This window comes from Tupaia chinensis, unplaced genomic scaffold (genome assembly GCF_000334495.1).
Source record: "Tupaia chinensis unplaced genomic scaffold, TupChi_1.0 Scaffold000009_1, whole genome shotgun sequence".
In the NCBI taxonomy this organism is placed as follows: domain Eukaryota; kingdom Metazoa; phylum Chordata; class Mammalia; order Scandentia; family Tupaiidae; genus Tupaia; species Tupaia belangeri.
The window spans coordinates 1,257,941-1,276,165 of NW_006159439.1; the positions used below are offsets into that span (position 1 = coordinate 1,257,941).

General features: G+C 37.7%; 1 protein-coding gene across 2 annotated transcripts in view; it reads left to right on the forward strand.

Annotated features, from left to right (window-relative positions):
* EPHA3 (EPH receptor A3) overlaps positions 1-18,225 on the forward strand; it is a 404,175-nt gene that overhangs the window by 249,521 nt on the left and 136,429 nt on the right. For both annotated transcript variants that reach the window (XM_006139867.2, XM_006139868.2), the window contains exons 4-5: positions 12,533-12,688; positions 13,379-13,714. In XM_006139867.2, coding sequence (XP_006139929.1) covers positions 12,533-12,688; positions 13,379-13,714 — 492 coding nt within the window. The remainder of the gene's footprint in view (positions 1-12,532; positions 12,689-13,378; positions 13,715-18,225) is intronic.

The following is an 18,225-nucleotide window of genomic DNA, read 5'->3' on the forward strand; positions in this document are numbered from 1 at the left end:
TATATATATACATATATATATTTTGCACCAACTCATTTTAATGTTTTCTGTTACCTTTTAAGTGGCTGTTAGCCAAAAAATTACTCAGAGCCAATACAGAATTCTTAAAAAAAGCACACTCTCCTATATTGGCAGCATGTGATAAAGTAAGTATTCAGTACATAAATGATACATCACGGATTTGTTTCATTATTTATTTATTTATTAAAGAATTTGCCAGAGGGTGTGTGCATTCTCCACAGAGAGAGTGAAAAAGCCCTTGGGGAATGGTCATGCCATTATCCCTTTCATGTCCTGAAATGAGTTTCTCATTTCCTGAAACTGATTGTTTCCTCTTGCATTTCATTGAATTTCGTCACTATGAATATTCAAAATTCTTTTCCTGACATTCCTGTGCATTTCTCTGTGCTATCCACTGTGGGTGAAGGAGTACTACTCTCACCTGAGGGAGAGTTACCACCTTGTTTTCTCTCTTTCTTTATTTTGAGATCTGTGCTGGCTTTTAATCATCTTATGCAGTATTCACTTTTTTCTATTTATTGGAGTAGATTCTGTAGTATTGGTAGAGGAAATTTCACCCTTAGTTCCCCGGCGTGTTCCTATTGTAGGGCTCTGTCTCCCAGGTCAGAGTATTTATGGGTAACTTCAGGTGCTTAGTTTTTCTCTCAAACATTCAGCTCTTAATGAGGTGGTAGCAAGCTAACAAGATAAAACTTAGTGAGAGGATCCAGTCACACACTGGGCAAAGTGCAGTGCACATTGTTGTACCAAAAGTCCCAAAGTTGCTCCAAGGCTCAGAGCGTGGACTTACCCAAGGAAGCCTGCCCAGATCAGGCTCAAGTCTCCCAGCCCAGGCCACCAGAGTGGTGGACAACAATGTTGCAAAAGTCTCAAAGTTGTTCCCAGGTCTGAGTGTAGACTCACCCAAGGAGACCTGCCCAGACCAGGCTTAAGTCATATTTTTTTCTAATTTGCCAACATTATAAATATCATTGTTCATATATCTTTATGTAAATGAGCTGCATAGAACCTATAGGGTTGTCAGAAAAGTCATGATGCCTTTTTTCATAGAAAAACATGGAAACATATGGCATGACTGTTCTGATGATCCAATAATAATTCTTTGTTCTTTCATAAGCCAAAGGTCCTTTGGAAATTACACCGTGTAAAGTTTGTCTCATAAACCTAAACTGAGTAATATTGGATAAATTTTTTCCACATTTTAATTTAGACAGTATTTCTAATCCACTGAAATTAAGTGATAAAAGTAAGTATTGAATGGTGGAAAATGCTCATCCTCTAGTCATGATTCCCATTCAGCTGGGAAAAAGGCTAAATCCACTGTGCTGCACATTCAGATGTAGAAGTGATTTAGTTCCTCAGAAAATCTTTTCTCAGGAAGAGCTGTCCTAGAGATCCTAATCCTATCCAGTCTAAAGAAACTGTCTCTATCTTTTAAAAACTTCTCTAAGCTGTTTCTTAGTCTTTCGTCAGTATACATTTGCATCCTATGCATTTTGACGTTCATCATAATATCCATCATAAGTATTTTCTCCTCTTCTCCTATTCTCTGTCTCTGTCTATCTTTCTCTAATTACCTGCTCAACACATCTTTATCAGTCAGTGAAGGTCATTCTTGGAGTGTTGGTAGTAAAGAGTAGAAAATCTCGGCTCAGCCTCGGTGGTGTGATCAGTAGCATACTGAACTACCGGGTTGGAGGTTGCGTGGCTGTGCGGGTTTGTATCTGACCTCAGCAACCCGAAGCATGCGGGACACAAGCACATTCCCAAGATCCTGATAAGCTGGAAAGCTAGGAGAAGGGAATCACGAATGGCCTGACAAAACCTCTTTCTCTTTTTCTCTTTCTCTCTCTCTTATACATGTATTCTCTATTAGGAATTTAAAAGATAAATTTTAAAAATTTAAAAAATTTTTTAAAAACCTCAACTAGTGCTATTGTCAGAACTTACAGTTCTTCCTTTAAAGTGGACAGCTGAAAATCTGGCAAAACACACATCCTTGGGACCAAGATTTAGTATTCTCTTTGTGGTACATTGAACATATTTCAGCATTACTGGCACCTGACTTGCTAAATCTGATGGAACAACAACAAACACAATGAAGTCTTGTTACTAAGCTATCTTTGAGCCATACTAGATTGAGATTGATTCCGTTGTGTTTAATGGTGTGGTGGCATTTTGCCTTAGGCCTTTTTTATTGAATAGTGGAAGGAACAGAAGAAGGAAACACTTGATCACTGTGTAAATGCTGCACATTGCAGGCAGGGTTTAATGACTGAACGTAGCCACTTCCAGTGTATTGAAATGCCTCGGCCTTGCCTCAAAGCATTGTACCTCTATTCAGATGGCAAAGAATAGAGTTCCTGTAAGATTGTGGAGTGCAGCTCATTTTGGGAATAAACAGTTGCTTTGACCTTGTACTGGCAAAGAGACCCTGTCAGGCCTGGAATGGCACGGCCAGGAAATCATCTGTTTAGTTCGTGCTGGTTCTGGTCATTAGTTTGTGTTTATGGCTGGGAATTGGTAAGATAGCCCTGTGTGTAAGGAGCTAAAGTCTGAATACTAAAAGAACCCTATTTACCAACAGCTTTATTTTTTAATTTAAAGTTAATTCAAATTGAAATGAGCCTTTTAACCCCTAATTAGGACCATGTTTCTTCTAAAAGTCAACCACATTAGTCAACTGGAGACAAAATTCACTTTGCAATTGAAAGGCTGTCTACTTTCTTTCAACAGTAGTCACCGTGGTTTACCAAGTGCATTTGTTTTCCTTTCACTATGGTAACTTTAGTTACCATTCTCTGTATCAGCACAGCTCAGACCCATCAATTACAACTGGGAGAAAAAGTGTGCTACGTGCTTCGGGAATAAGGCCAAGATTCTCTCTCGAATCACTTCTATAACTATTTTTTGTTGTAGAGGTAGAGCTCCTAAACCTATTTCATACTTAACTTTTTTTTCCTGGAGCTGGAAGTTTGTTCTATACCTACTCCCCCTGGGCCCACAGTGTTTAGTTCCTGTTTTATTGTTTTCTCTTCAAAAATATGGAATCACAGTTTCCCAAAATATTTCTAATTCATTCACTACACATTGATATTCTTGTGGCTTCCGTCTATTATATTACTCACATTTTTAGTGTTTCTCAATGGAAAATTAACACTGGGCAAAGGCCTTTGTCAGTTTGTTCTACTATGGCCCATCCTGGTTTTTATCAATACGTTTGGGATTTATTCAATAAATGAACAAGAATACCGCCACTAATTTAGCACTTAAAGTAGAACTAAAGGCTAGATTAGCAAAAAGAAAAAGCCAATAGAAACTCCCAGCAGACTAACAGAAGAGAAATGTACTTCTTTTTAAAATTATATTTCAATACTATGCTCATTTTTCTTGTCATTAAGAGAAAAAAAATCTTACCATCTTAAATTTTTAAAATTTAAAAAATTAATATAAATATTTTTATTTTTCTTTCTATTTATTCCAAGAACTTTCTCAAACATCTAAACATCTTATTCTCTCCAAAATGTATGAAAAGAAAGACTAAGAACAAATATAATTTTATTATGCTATTGGTAAGACAAAAGTATAACAAATGGAAATTTTTTGTTTGGCAGTCAAGTTATCTTTTAGTTCATCTGACCATAAAATCAATGTGCTCTTTGAGTATGTGTTTCTTTGATATAGAAAAGCACCACAACATCTGTCATTTCTTGTTCAAACATATTTAAGTTGAAGAACCTAATTTTCCTGTCTTTTTGAGATTTGTGATTTTTATAATTTCAGTGGTTGATTTTAACCCTCAAAGCAGTGGTACATTTTTTAAAGTTTATTTATTTTATTCATGATAGAGTGTGGGTATGTGAGAGAGAGAGAGAGGCACTCTCAACAGGGTTTCGTCATGTCTTCATGTTCTTTCTCAATTCCTTCAGGTCCCCAAGATCTTGAGCAAACATGCATGTACCTGGTGTGTTTTCAGCAACCCAGGGATGCAAACCGTGGTCAGCCACATGATTTCCATACTTGTAGTTCAGTTTGCTATGGTCTGGGCCACCTGGCTGGGCCAAGCAGTGACAAACAGGGAGATAAGTATTAGAAATCCTACAAATTTGGGGACGCAAAGAATAAACATTTTTCAACAATCTATTCTGAGGTATCTTTAGAGACAACTTAGACAATATCTGTCATTTTCTAAACAAGGGAATTGAAATCCTGAGAGGAAAATAGGTTACAAGTTAATCATTAACTTGAAAAGTACATCTCATCATCTCCTTGGTGCTTGACAGTGTGCTAGATACAGGACCTTCAAGAGGATTAAGAAATATCAAAAATTTATGGAGGCCACCAGGTGACATGGTGGTTAAGGCATTGTACTCTCACATGGTGGACTATGGATTATGTCAGCTTTAAAATGATAGTAGGTTTGTGTGTGTATATGTGTGCCCCAAATCCCAGGAGCAAGGAGGAAAAGGGCTCAGATGTGGCCATTCTCATTAAGGAGTGATTTCTCACTTTCTCTGGCAAGCACACATGCCTTTTAGGAAAAACAAACAAACAAAATAAATAAATAAAATAATTTCTGTATTTTTTTGCTCAAGCTTAACCTGAAAAGTTTAAGTACTAAAAATTAAACCTCAGAGTTACTGAAGAGGAAATGATTATCCCAATCACCTGCTAGTTCAAAGACAACACAGCAGTGAATTTATGAGAGAATAACTACTTGGCAGAAAGACTAGATCAAAAGCTGTATTCTCTTCTTCGTAGGCTAACGCTTTTTCTCTACCATGCTGAAAGTACCTTGAAGTCATGGGATACAAAGAATAGAAATAAAATTTCTGGGTGAACACAAGATATAATCACTATATAGAACATACATTTTGCAGCCAACCTGTGGTGAGGTGGTTAAGGTTCCCACCTGTCTGACGGTATGGTTCAAGTGCCAGACCTAGTGGGCTGAAAACCATGCTGGGCATATATGCATGTATTTCCAAAATCCTGAAAGGAGACATGAAGAAGGGTTTATGACATGACGATTCTTCATGGGGGGATGCTTTCTCACTTCCTCTCTCTCTCTCTTTCTTTTTCTTTCTCTCTTACTGTCTGGTGAGTGTGCATGTCCTCTAACAAGTTTAAAAAAAGAAAGGAAAAAGTATTTTGCAACTCAGATTGTCAAATGAGGAAATTCATTTCTAACATAACCATAGCACATGGTACTGGTCCCTTCTTTAAAAGCTAGGATTGTGATTTTTATCACTATCGACTGTGTGAAGTGTTGTCTTAGTCAATGTGGGCTGCTATAACACAATATCATCAACTGAGTAGCCTATAAACAACGGAAATGTATTTCTCCCAGTTCTGGAGGCTGAAGATTCTAAGATCAAGATGGCAGCACATCAGTGTCTGGTGAAGCTTTGTTTTCTAGTTCACAGACAGCACCTTCTAGCCACATCCTCCCATGGTAGAAGGCCCAGGCAGCTCTTTTTATAAGGGCACTAATCCCATTCATGAGAGCTCTGCCCTTAGGATCTAGTCTCCTCCCTAAGCTCCACCACCTAACACTGTCCAACTGGCCTTTAGTCTTCAACATATGAATTTCGGGGGACATAAGTATTTGAATCATAGCAAGGGTTTAGGTCATTTTAGGATATCACTACATGTCATTTTATGAAAGTAAATAATAAATTGAAACATTATATGACTAATTCAGATTTCCAGTAAATCTATGAGGATATTTATTAGGGCTTGAGGAAGTACAACCACCTGCTTTTAATGATTATTAATTTAGACTTATAGACTGTCCTCATTTCATTTATCAATATGAAATGAGAGATGAAAGTTCCTGCTATACTAAGCTAGTTTAAAAACCTCTTTTTCTCCAAAGGGAGAAAATGTCTGAGACCACACAGAAAAGAAGATGGCATTTATTTCCAGTTAAAAGATTAAAACTTTTTAACCACTCTTTGGTTTTATTACCCAGGAGGTGAATCTATGGATAATTTTTATGAATGTTTGACTAGCAGGACTGTTTACTATTGCGTTCCTTGAGAAAAGATGTGAATTAGCACTTCACCATTTGGGTAGCAAGGTTTGAATGTGTGTGTATCCACTTTAGCACGGCTTATTAGCTGGTCTACACCAGGAAAAGCCTTGCTTATACAGCTGGAGATTTTTACTTTAAAACTTGTTATTGGATAAATCTGAATTAATATTACTTTGTCTACCTTCTTATCTATTCTTTGTTTTGTCTTTTGTCTTTTAAAATTAAAAAAGATATATTATCTAGTAAGCTGAATAGGACTTCTCTTGAACAATAAAATAAAAAAGAAAATAATATATCTACTTTCTAATCATTACCTGGATTTTTTTTTCCTTTTGTATGTGCAAACATTTTTAGCCTATAAAGTGACACCTAAGTGAGAAAAACATACAGATTGTTGTATCACTAGTTTTATGTTCAAGGAAGGGAAGAGGTTGCTTTAAAAACATACTCACTTATTTTGCTACTATAAACAAAAATAATAGAACACAATATATACCCCTTAGAGGTAAAATCTCAAATACTTCCATGAGGATTTTCTGAAGGATGAAGAAAGCATAATAGAGAATTGGTATCAGTACAAATTTACTCACTGTTAGAGAGGGAGGGATATTATTTATTGGTGGGAGAAATTTAAAGGTAAACTTGTTTTACTCTCTCTCTCACGTACACACACACACACACACACACACACACATATATTTATAAAGCGTGTGTTTATATACTTGTGTGTATATATATATATATTTCTTTATATGCATTTTATAGATGTTTTCACTTGGAATAATTTTATTAGTAAACATACATTCTTCAGTCATATACTCAAATTTATTAAACAATTTTGTTTATAGCACCTACTTATAAAAAGAAAGAGAAAATTTACTGTATGCTTCCCAAATACAGTATGTCAGCTATTCTTAACACACTCCCTCTGTCCTTCTGACAGTAAGAATATGCTACATGTCCACCTGGCCACACCAATGTTAGACGTCAAATAGTATTAGAGAAAGACGCGTAGAAGAGAACATTCGTTTTTCTTAAATGGTTTCTTACTAGGAATAGACGGTGAAAGATTCGAATAAAAACAAAAAGTTTCCCTTTGTTCATGGTTGATAGAACGCATGTGTGTATGTGTGTGTGTGTGTGTGTGTGCATGAACATGCACTCATGAGAGAGAGAGAGAGAGACCCTCCACAAAGTCTAGTCCTGCTGTGATTCCATTCCTCTGGCCCTCTAGCCCATTAGAATCTGGGTACTCACCTATTTTTCTGGCACATTTCATTCTAACAGGCTAATTCAGTCAGGAACTTAAATTGTAGTTGCCATTTGGCTTTTAACACTGTGGATCAGCATGCTGCCTACCCTTTCTGCCGCCATTGCTGGGCCCACTTGCATTTTTAAAAATTTAAACTTTTTTTAAAAGAATTGTTATTTAATTTTATTTATCATCATCATCATCATCATCATCATCATCATTATTATTTTAATTTGCTCATCAGAGAGAGACAGAGAAAGAGAAAGTGAGAAAGCAAGCTACCAGGTCTGGTATTTGAACTGCGGTCAGCCATGTGAGAGTTCAGTGTCCTAACTACCATACCACCTGCTGACCCCTTAAATAGGATTTTTTTAAATAAATATTCTTCAATATTATATCAACATTTCAAAGTTGGAAAGAAAATACTTCATGTTTTTAGAGACCAGTTTGCTTTCAGTGATTGATTGACATAAAATTAAAAGCAGAAAAACCTCTTTTTTGTTCAAATTTTACCATTGAGTGTCTTTGTTATCTTAGGCCCACTGCTTTTTCTCTTTATGCTTCAATTGTCGAATCTGCAAAATATGCTGACTAGTACCTGCCCATATCATTTTAACAGACTGTTGTAAGGTTCCGTTGACACAGTGTGTATGACAGTCCTTCAGACAAAGACAAGACAGCTACAAAACTAAGGTGTCGACTGTGGAATCTAACATTGCACTGTGCATAGACTTGGTAACAAAAGAGTGTCTATAAACGCCCATCAGCTGGCTCCCAGGTGACAGAAAATGCAGAGTCTGTGTGTAACTGTATGTCACCACTTTTTGGACTTCGGCGTCCTCAAACACACAATAATTCAGTGTATGCAAACACACACACTAATCCACATTCTATTAGATCTTTTTAGCTCTAGTATGCCATGATTCCACTCAGGGCACCTCATCTGAGTTCTCTGTTTGCCTTTTTCTTTCCTATAGCAATACTTTCTGCTGCAGGAAAACAAACAAACAAACAAACAAACAAACATGTGGCCACAGTGTCTTAAACAGAGTGCTTTATTCTGACAGTACATGAAATCTTGGGATCAGCATTTGCTTTGTGTGCAGGGTACACAACCCTCCGATTTGATTGGCTCTTAACTTATTGTCACGTGTACACTGCTGCCACATCAGCTGTAATATCCATAATCAAGTCTGGGATATGCAGAAAAAGTTGCTTCAGCTGCATCTGGGCCATGTTGCTAGAAAAGAGAAAGATACCACAAAGACTTTGATCGGGTTTCTATTTGTTTGTTTTGTTTTGTTTTAGCCATCTTTTTAATTATAACTTCACCTGTTCCTCCCTAGCTATAATTACGTCTAAGAAAGTGAGTACTTAACTGGGTGCAATTCTGAACAAAATCAGGACCGTATTAGAAGCAGGAATCAGGAGTTGAATATAGGGTACATAAGTAGCCGTTCTTGCCACATTCTTCTTTCATGTTATCTTTTCACATTCACATGTTTGTGCATCTAGTTACACTTCTTACTGCTCACCTTGTACTATCATCTTTCTTTTTTTTTTTCCTATAGGGCACATGTGCTGGCCAGAGAGGTGGCAGAGAGTGAGAGAGAGAAAGTGAGACATCAACCCCTGGGATAATGGCCCCACTGCAGTCCCTTCTTCCCCAGCCTCCTTGGTAGTTAGGGCATGCACACGCACTAGCCTGGTATGATGTTCAAGCCACTGGGTCCGGGACTCACATCTTACTTTCAGCCATGTGTGATCTATCACCTTAAACTCCATGCCACCTGCTGCCCCTTTATGATGTTTCTTAAATGGTACACCTTCCAAGGAGCCTCTTTCAACTACCTACTAATCAGACTGGAGTGCTCGTTCAGTTTGGTCTGTATGTGTTAAATGCCTCCTGCTTACTTTCAATTGCGAGGTCCCTATCGGTATGAACAGAATTAGGAACATTTTCATCTTCATGGCTATCAAAAAACATGAATAGGATAGTAAGAGAACAAATAGAGAGGCATGACAATAGCGGGACACAGATATGGTTTATTACCTGTTGATGGTGACGTGTATAGTATTCTCAACTGGATTGGTCTGAGAAGTATTTCATGATGGGTAAAGTCCTTTTACAAGCAAAATGAAAAATAGTGATTGACTGGTTAAAAAATAATTGGAATAATAATAATAATGATCAGGAAAACAATGAAAAGATACTGAATGATGAAGTGGGGAGATCAATGTCTCTGTATTGACTGACGTGTATGGCATTCCCTTTTGAAAAAGTAACGTAATACACTGTAAAGTTATATGCAATTCAATGTAATAATTCAACGTAATATAAACAAGATTATGATGATAATAAATAAATAAAAATTTTAAAAGCATGACTAAGAAAAAATGCCTGACAAATATTTATTAAACTGTATGCATTTGTGCTTACTTTTCTTCTACCATTATCTCCTCTAAGATTATTTAGTCAAAATTAGATAAAGTCTGGTTATTAGTTGAGTGACATTCTTAACTTCTAGATTTATTTATTTATTTATTTATTTTTAATTTTTTGAGAGGTTTTCGCTATAGGGCGCATGTGCTCGCTAAACAGACAGAGAGAGACATAGAGACAGAAAGCGAGAAATCACACCCCAGGGGGGATGGTCATGCCGCAATCCCTTCTCCTCCATTCTCCTCTTGAGATCTTGGGCATGCACGCATATGTGCCCGGCGCGAGTTTTAAGCCAACGGGTCCAGGACGTGAACCACGGTCGACTACGTGGGAGTCCAGCGACATAGCCATTAAGCTAACTGCTGGTTCCCCACTTCTAGATTTATTAACTGTAGCTACCTTGATGTTATTATCAGCAATCCTAATCTGTAGCTAAGAAGCAATCATGCAACTGTCTTGTCTTTTCTTTAAGTATTGCAGAGTATGTCATTCATGTGAATGAAAAGTGTTTAGTAAATACCTTTATGTGAAATGTGGAAACCACAAAATCCTCAAATAAGAACACACAGATAAACGTACAAGCAAACAAAACAACAAGTACATGGGAGCACTGCAGCTTAATCTTTTAAAGATTTAGCAATGCTCTTACAAATTCAAAGCACTCAATGATAAGACAAATTGAAACCAGAAGTGCATAGTTTGTTTATATACTGTATATTATTTCCCCCTAAGGCATTAGGACATGAGATATGAGTGGAAGTTTCTAACTAGTGCTTAAGAACAAGGTTAAAAAGTTTATAATCCTAATCCATGTTTAGTTTAGGGCAGAAGAATTTGAGTGGATCTCAGCGTGTGACACCAAAAACTGTTCAATGTATATTATAAAGTGGTCTTAGAGCAGTTAGTCTTATTAGGTACTAGAAAACAGATTAGATTAATCATAGCTTTCCTTTTAAATTGTTCTGGGCCAGCAGGTGGTCCATGTGGCTTTGGTTCAAGTGCCAGACCCAGAGGGCCTAAAAAATATGAGGTGTGTGTGTGCATTCTCAAAATCCCCAGAGGAAGATAGAGAAAGAGAGGCTGTGGTGTGTCCATTCCCTCCAGGAGTGATTTCCAACTTTCCCTTTCTCTCTCTCTCCGTCTCTCTATCTACAGTGAATAGAAGCACCCTATAGCAAAACTTAAAAGTAAATAAAAATTGTTCTAGTAGTTTCTCTTGGAAATATATTTCCTTTATTTATTTCAAGCAACTTTCAGTAGGAAGGTATTCTTTCTACCAAGGATATAATGTGTTCCTTTCAGAGATACTTTTAGATTGTTACAAAAGTTAAAATTTGTCCACCCAGGTTTTATAAATTGCAAATAATCATTTATCCACAATCTGAAGTTGATATCAGAAACTTCTGAAATTCAATGACAATCTATAGGACCTATTCAATATGTAAATATTTAAGCCAGCAAATCTAAAATTGCATGGAATTTGAACTTTAGAAGCTTAAAATGTATTGACTTACAAAGATGATTCAGAGGAAACCTAAAATGTAGGCCCTTCTGGGACCAGGAGATGGCGTAATGGCTAGTTGCTGGACTCCCATGTAGTACTGTAGTTCAATTCCCAGACCCGGTGGCTTAAACTCATGCTGGGCGCCTGTGCATGCATTCCCAAGATCCTGAGAGGAGAATGGAGGAGAAGGGATTGCAGCTTGGCCATCCTCCCTGGGGGGTGATTTCTCGCTCTCTGTCTCTCTGTCTCCCTCTGTCTTTCTGGCGAGCACATGTGCCCTATACAAAAACCTCTCAAAGAAAATAAATAGATAAATAAAAGTGGGCCCTTATTTAAAGGAATGTGGAGACTTCTTGTTAGGGTTTTCATTTTGTCATCAAGTGTCAATGAAATTATAAAAATAAATAAAATGAAATAGCACAACATTTTGAAGTTTCTATCAGACTCAATAGAAATAGCATAGAGGTGTGTGTCTGTGGAAACAGTAGTAGATGGTGGATGCTAAATGGTAAACGGAAATCGATGTCTGATAACCAGCTCATGAGTTTATAAGAAACATGTCATGCAGAGATAAACCCAGGAAACAAAAAGAACACAACACAGAGTCATAAAAAGAGTTTTAATCTAGTAATAATTCCAAGCTCATCAGTTTAAATAAAAACCACAGCTCCTTATTGGTTTCAGATATGGGCACAGAAAATATTTCAATCTGTATAATAGGCCATTGCCATAGAACTTAAGGAACAATACATAGGCAGTAAAAATACAGTTCATGAGAATTGTCTATCAAGAAGCTTAAAATATATAGGAAGTTATGGTTTCTTCCTTCAGTTGCTTACAAATTATGGGATGAAGTCACACCCACACAGGCAATTAGAGCACAAGCCAGCATACAATACAGGGCTAAACACAGTGCAGACAGTATACGCATTGCATCATGTTTGAAAAAAGGGAATGATTACATGGTGACGTGGTTTTGCTCCATTTTCTCCACAAATAGGCCAATGCCAAGTAAGGCTGTGAAAACATGAGCTGGAAATTTTATTATATTCTAGTGCCAAAATAATCTAAATCTTTTCTTTTTCTCTTAACATTTGGTACACATTCAAATATATATGTAGAAAAACTATACTGGGTGGCATTATTGGCTTCTGCAAGTTCTGGGAGGAAAATTTGACTTTTATTTATAATGAATTCATGCTGAAATGTCCTGAAATCTGTTTCAGATATTTTCTAAATTATTGCAACACTTTAAAAGAGGCATTTTGTTTGTAGCTTGTCGACCAGGTTTCTACAAGGCTTCAGATGGTCATACGAAGTGCGCTAAGTGCCCACCCCATAGCTCTACTCACGAAGATGGTTCGATGAACTGCAGGTGTGAGAATAATTACTTCCGAGCAGACAAAGACCCTCCATCCATGGCTTGTACCCGTGAGTAGTTTTGCTGCACCCATGCCTCCATGTTTAGTTTGTTTTGGTTTTCCTTCTTGTTCCTGTGATATTTGTTTTTGTTTTTAAAGCATGTGACCCATTTCCTTCTGTTATCCATGTGCAAACTGAAAGCTTTCTCTGCTTCATTCCCATGCTTGGCTCACCACAAATGTAACATTTATCACACAAAATGAATTTCTCTTTAAAGTACTTCCTGCAACTCAAACCCCAGAAAGCAAGAAAATTTTCTGTGTCTTGTTTTAGCTCTTGTATTACATTTGACAGGATAGGGGAGGTTATAGGCAAGGGATTTATGTTTTTACATTTCTATTCCCTCTTGCTATATGTCGGTCATGGGTCATAAGGAAAAAGAACTAAGATTTATAAAACTAATACTAAAGTTTTCACAAGTATTCCCAAGGGTATCAAACTTAGTGGTAAATTTCTTTTTTGGACTTTGTGACTGCATCCTCAACCGTGGGTCAAAACTCCCTCATTCATAGCTGGGGCGGGACAATGCTCTTGAGTTTATGTGCCTGTAATCTCATGCATCCTCTAAGGATGAATTAAAAGTAGATAATACAGACAGGATGGTTATTTATCTCTTTCAGTTGCATTGCAAATTACCTATTTCCCTTACAGTCGAAAACAAAAGTGAGGCTCATCAATCTTTGTTGAACTACTTTGCAGGACCTCCATCTGCACCAAGAAATGTTATCTCTAATATAAACGAGACCTCGGTTATCCTGGACTGGAGTTGGCCCCTGGACACAGGAGGCCGGAAAGATGTTACCTTCAACATCATATGTAGAAAATGTGGGTGGAATGTAAAACAGTGTGAGCCATGCAGCCCAAATGTCCGCTTCCTCCCTCGACAGTTCGGACTCTCCAATACCACGGTGACGGTGACAGACCTGCTGGCACACACTAACTACACCTTTGAGATTGATGCCGTTAACGGGGTGTCAGAGCTGAGCTCCCCACCAAGACAGTTTGCTGCAGTCAGCATCACAACGAATCAGGCCGGTGAGTACGCTAGATGCCTCTTACTCTTGCCAGAGCAGTCTTGGCTGCCTGAGGCCTTGGCTGAGAGCGAAGAAAGGGGTGGAGGAGAAATGATTTGAAAGAACGTCATCATTTTCTCTTCTATCATGGTGAGGCCGTTGTGGTACATTAGGTCATTTAATTTAACTCTCTGAGTGAGAATAAACCATATTCGTTAGGTGATTTTTAAACTTATTTATACCTATGGCTTCCCAATTGGGATCCTTGAATATTTAGGGCTCTTAGAAAGTAGTTGCAAGATTCCTTGAAACATTTTCAAATTTCAAGGAATGCAACAAGCAGTGAGGCTTAGCTTTGAAAGGCTATGTAGGATATTTAGAATAATAAATACTTTTAACCTATTTATAATTAGGTTTTTAATATAAGTAGTTATTTTACACTCCTAAGGAGCTCTGAGTGTATGGCTCTGAAAGCTATAAATCTTTGCTTAGTTAAATGTAAGAACCATTTTATTTAATTTTGTGTTAATTTTAGTTTTGTATTAGTATACGTAATTTAGGGTGAAGTATAAAGAAAAGAAGTATTCATGGAGAACAAAATCGCTCATCTAAAAAATTTCCTGATACAAATTTTTAGGTGATTTTGCCAACCATATTTCACTAGTAAGTTTTCCCAATTTAAAAAATATATATTTCTGCTTTGGATGATTTTAATGGAATGCCTTTTAATAGGACTTTTAATGGGAAAATTAAACAAGCATACAAACTTCTCATCTTTTCTTTTTTTGACAGAGATTTTTGCTATAGGGCATGGGTACTTGCCAGAGACAGAGAGAGACAGAAAGTAAAAAAAAAAAATCACCCCCAAGAGGGATGCCATGCTGCAATCCCTTCATCTCCATTCTCCTTCTGGGATCTTGGGCACAAATGCCCTTGCACCCAGCATGAGTATTAAGTAGTCATGTCTGAGACTCTAACAGCTGCCAAATAAGTGGAAGTCCAGTGATGTAACCATTGTACCATCTGCTGGCTCCCTCGTCTTTTTTGTTTAATCTTCCATCTGCATTTTCTTTTCTTTTCTTAATTTATTAGAGGATGGGTGTGTTCACCAGTGAGAGACAGAGAGAGAAAGTGAGAAATCAATCTCCATTGGGGATGATCACAACAGAATCCCTTCTATTCCATTTCTCCTTTGAGGATTTTGTGCATGCATGCACAAGCTCCCAGCATATTTTTCAAGTTCTTGGGTCTAGAACTTGAACCACTCAGTTGGTTATGTAAGATCCAGCCTCCTTAACCACCACACCACTTGTTGCGGTTGCCCTCACATTCTCTTTTTGTTGGGTGTCAGAGCTGAGCTCCCCACCAAGACAGTTTGCTGCAGTCAGCATCACAACGAATCAGGCCGGTGAGTACGCTAGATGCCTCTTACTCCTGCCAGAGCAGTCTTGGCTGCCTGAGGCCTTGGCTGAGAGCGAAGAAAGGGGTGGAGGAGAAATGATTTGAAAGAACGTCATCATTTTCTCTTCTATCATGGTGAGGCCGTTGTGGTACATTAGGTCATTTAATTTAACTCTCTGAGTGAGAATAAACCATATTCGTTAGGTGATTTTTAAACTTATTTATACCTATGGCTTCCCAATTGGGATCCTTGAATATTTAGGGCTCTTAGAAAGTAGTTGCAAGATTCCTTGAAACATTTTCAAATTTCAAGGAATGCAACAAGCAGTGAGGCTTAGCTTTGAAAGGCTATGTAGGATATTTAGAATAATAAATACTTTTAACCTATTTATAATTAGGTTTTTAATATAAGTAGTTATTTTACGCTCCTAAGGAGCTCTGAGTGTATGGCTCTGAAAGCTATAAATCTTTGCTTAGTTAAATGTAAGAACCATTTTATTTAATTTTGTGTTAATTTTAGTTTTGTATTAGTATACGTAATTTAGGGTGAAGTATAAAGAAAAGAAGTATTCATGGAGAACAAAATCGCTCATCTAAAAAATTTCCTGATACAAATTTTTAGGTGATTTTGCCAACCATATTTCACTAGTAAGTTTTCCCAATTTAAAAAATATATATTTCTGCTTTGGATGATTTTAATGGAATGCCTTTTAATAGGACTTTTAATGGGAAAATTAAACAAGCATACAAACTTCTCATCTTTTCTTTTTTTGACAGAGATTTTTGCTATAGGGCATGGGTACTTGCCACAGAGACAGAGACAGACAGAAAGTAAAAATATCACCCCCAAGAGGGATGCCATGCTGCAATCCTTTCATCTCCATTCTCCTTCTGGGATCTTGGGCACAAATGCCCTTGCACCCAGCATGAGTATTAAGTAGTCATGTCTGAGACTCTAACAGCTGCCAAATAAGTGGAAGTCCAGTGATGTAACCATTGTACCATCTGCTGGCTCCCTCGTCTTTTTTGTTTAATCTTCCATCTGCATTTTCTTTTCTTTTCTTAATTTATTAGAGGATGGGTGTGTTCACCAGTGAGAGACAGAGAGAGAAAGTGAGAAATCAATCTCCATTGGGGATGATCACAACAGAATCCCTTCTATTCCATTTCTCCTTTGAGGATTTTGTGCATGCATGCACAAGCTCCCAGCATATTTTTCAAGTTCTTGGGTCTAGAACTTGAACCACTCAGTTGGTTATGTAAGATCCAGCCTCCTTAACCACCACACCACTTGTTGCGGTTGCCCTCACATTCTCTTTTTGTTACCATTAATAAATCATATTATAATCACTCTTTAATCACTCATGTGAAATACTTGTGGGATTTTACTTATGGAATTTTAGTTGTGATTCTCTCAAACATATAGAGGGATTATGATTTACATGCAAATAATAACTCTGAGATGGTGATCATTTTGCAATATTGAAAACTTTATGCATGGGTAATAATCAGATTTCTTTTTTAATTAAAACTTGTGCAAAACTAAGCTGATAGACATTTGTTGCACATAATTGTTGCTACAGATTGTCATAATTAGGGATACACTACAAGCATGTTAATTCAGAGATGTTGTTATAATTTATATGCAAACATTGGAGCCCAAAGGGTGATGGCACAAGATGCTACCCTGAAAATGCTCTAACTAGAACTGCAGAATCTCATACCAGCTCCTGGATGGGATCCCCTCAAAGCTAAAAGTCAGTAATGATTATAAGATCAGTGTCTGGTCTCCATTTGGTTTAAATTATGGAAGCCCCTCTGGTCTCTACCCTTTGCTCTGAGGATATCTGAATGAATACTGGATGTCGCTGGCAAAGGGAAAGCAGAATGACTGAAGGTTCTTATCAACCAGAAGAGGTCATTTAACAGCCAAGCAACTAGCCAAAAAAAAAAAACACTTTTTGTTTCTTCCATGGGGCTGGCTTGAACCAATTAGTTAAATTATCAAGGACATGTAATTAATAACTATCATCCATAACTAATATTAAGCAAGTTTGCACCAGTATGAGTCTTTTGTTGTTAATATTTTAAACTATTTTGGGACCATCATTTAGCGTAATGGCTATGTTGCTGAACTCTCATGTAGCTGACCACGGTTTGCCGGACCCGGTGGCTTAAACTCATGCCGGGTGCATGTGCGTGTGTACCCAAGATCCCGAGAGGAGAATGGAAGAGAAGGAATTGCGGCATGGCCATCCCCACTAGGGGGTGATTTCTCACTTTCTATCTCTCTGTCTATCTCTGTCTTTCTGGGGAGTGCACGTGCCCTATAGCAAAAACCTCTCAAAAAAAAAAAATATATATATATAGCTATTTTTATATGGGATAAAAGTAGTTCTATCAGGTCATCTGGTGATGTGATGGTGAAGGCAGCTGGATCCCACATGACTGACAGTGGTTCAAGCACCGGTCCCAGTGGCCTGAAATATCTCTGTCTATCTCTGTCTTTCTGGGGAGTGCACGTGCCCTATAGCAAAAACCTCTCAAAAAAAAAAAATATATATATATAGCTATTTTTATATGGGATAAAAGTAGTTCTATCAGGTCATCTGGTGATGTGATGGTGAAGGCAGCTGGATCCCACATGACTGACAGTGGTTCAAGCACCAGTCCCAGTGGCCTGAAATACATGCCAGGCATGTGTGCATGCATGCCTAAAATCCTGACAGGAGGAGGAAGAAAGGATTGCAGTGTAGCCATCTCCCATTGAGGGGTGGGGAGTGCTTTCTCATTTTCCCTTTCTCTCACTCCCTGTCTCTCTCTGGTGAGTGCATGTGCTCTATCGGAAATTTAAATAAAATTTTAAAATGTAGTTCTACCTACCTCTGCGATTTGTCTAGAAATGCATCTATACTGGTTAATTTCTCAAATATGCTGAGGAGCCTAAACTCCGTTTTTCAGGTCTACCTTCAACCTCCCCCATAATCCATTAACCCGAAGGATGAATTGTGACCTAAGTGGGGTCTCCAGAGCCCAACACTAGTACTCTTCTTTCTTGTGGGGGCTTGTCTCTGCCATGCCAAGTGATAGATCTTTCAAATACATCCCTGGACAGAGTCCATGTTCAAATAT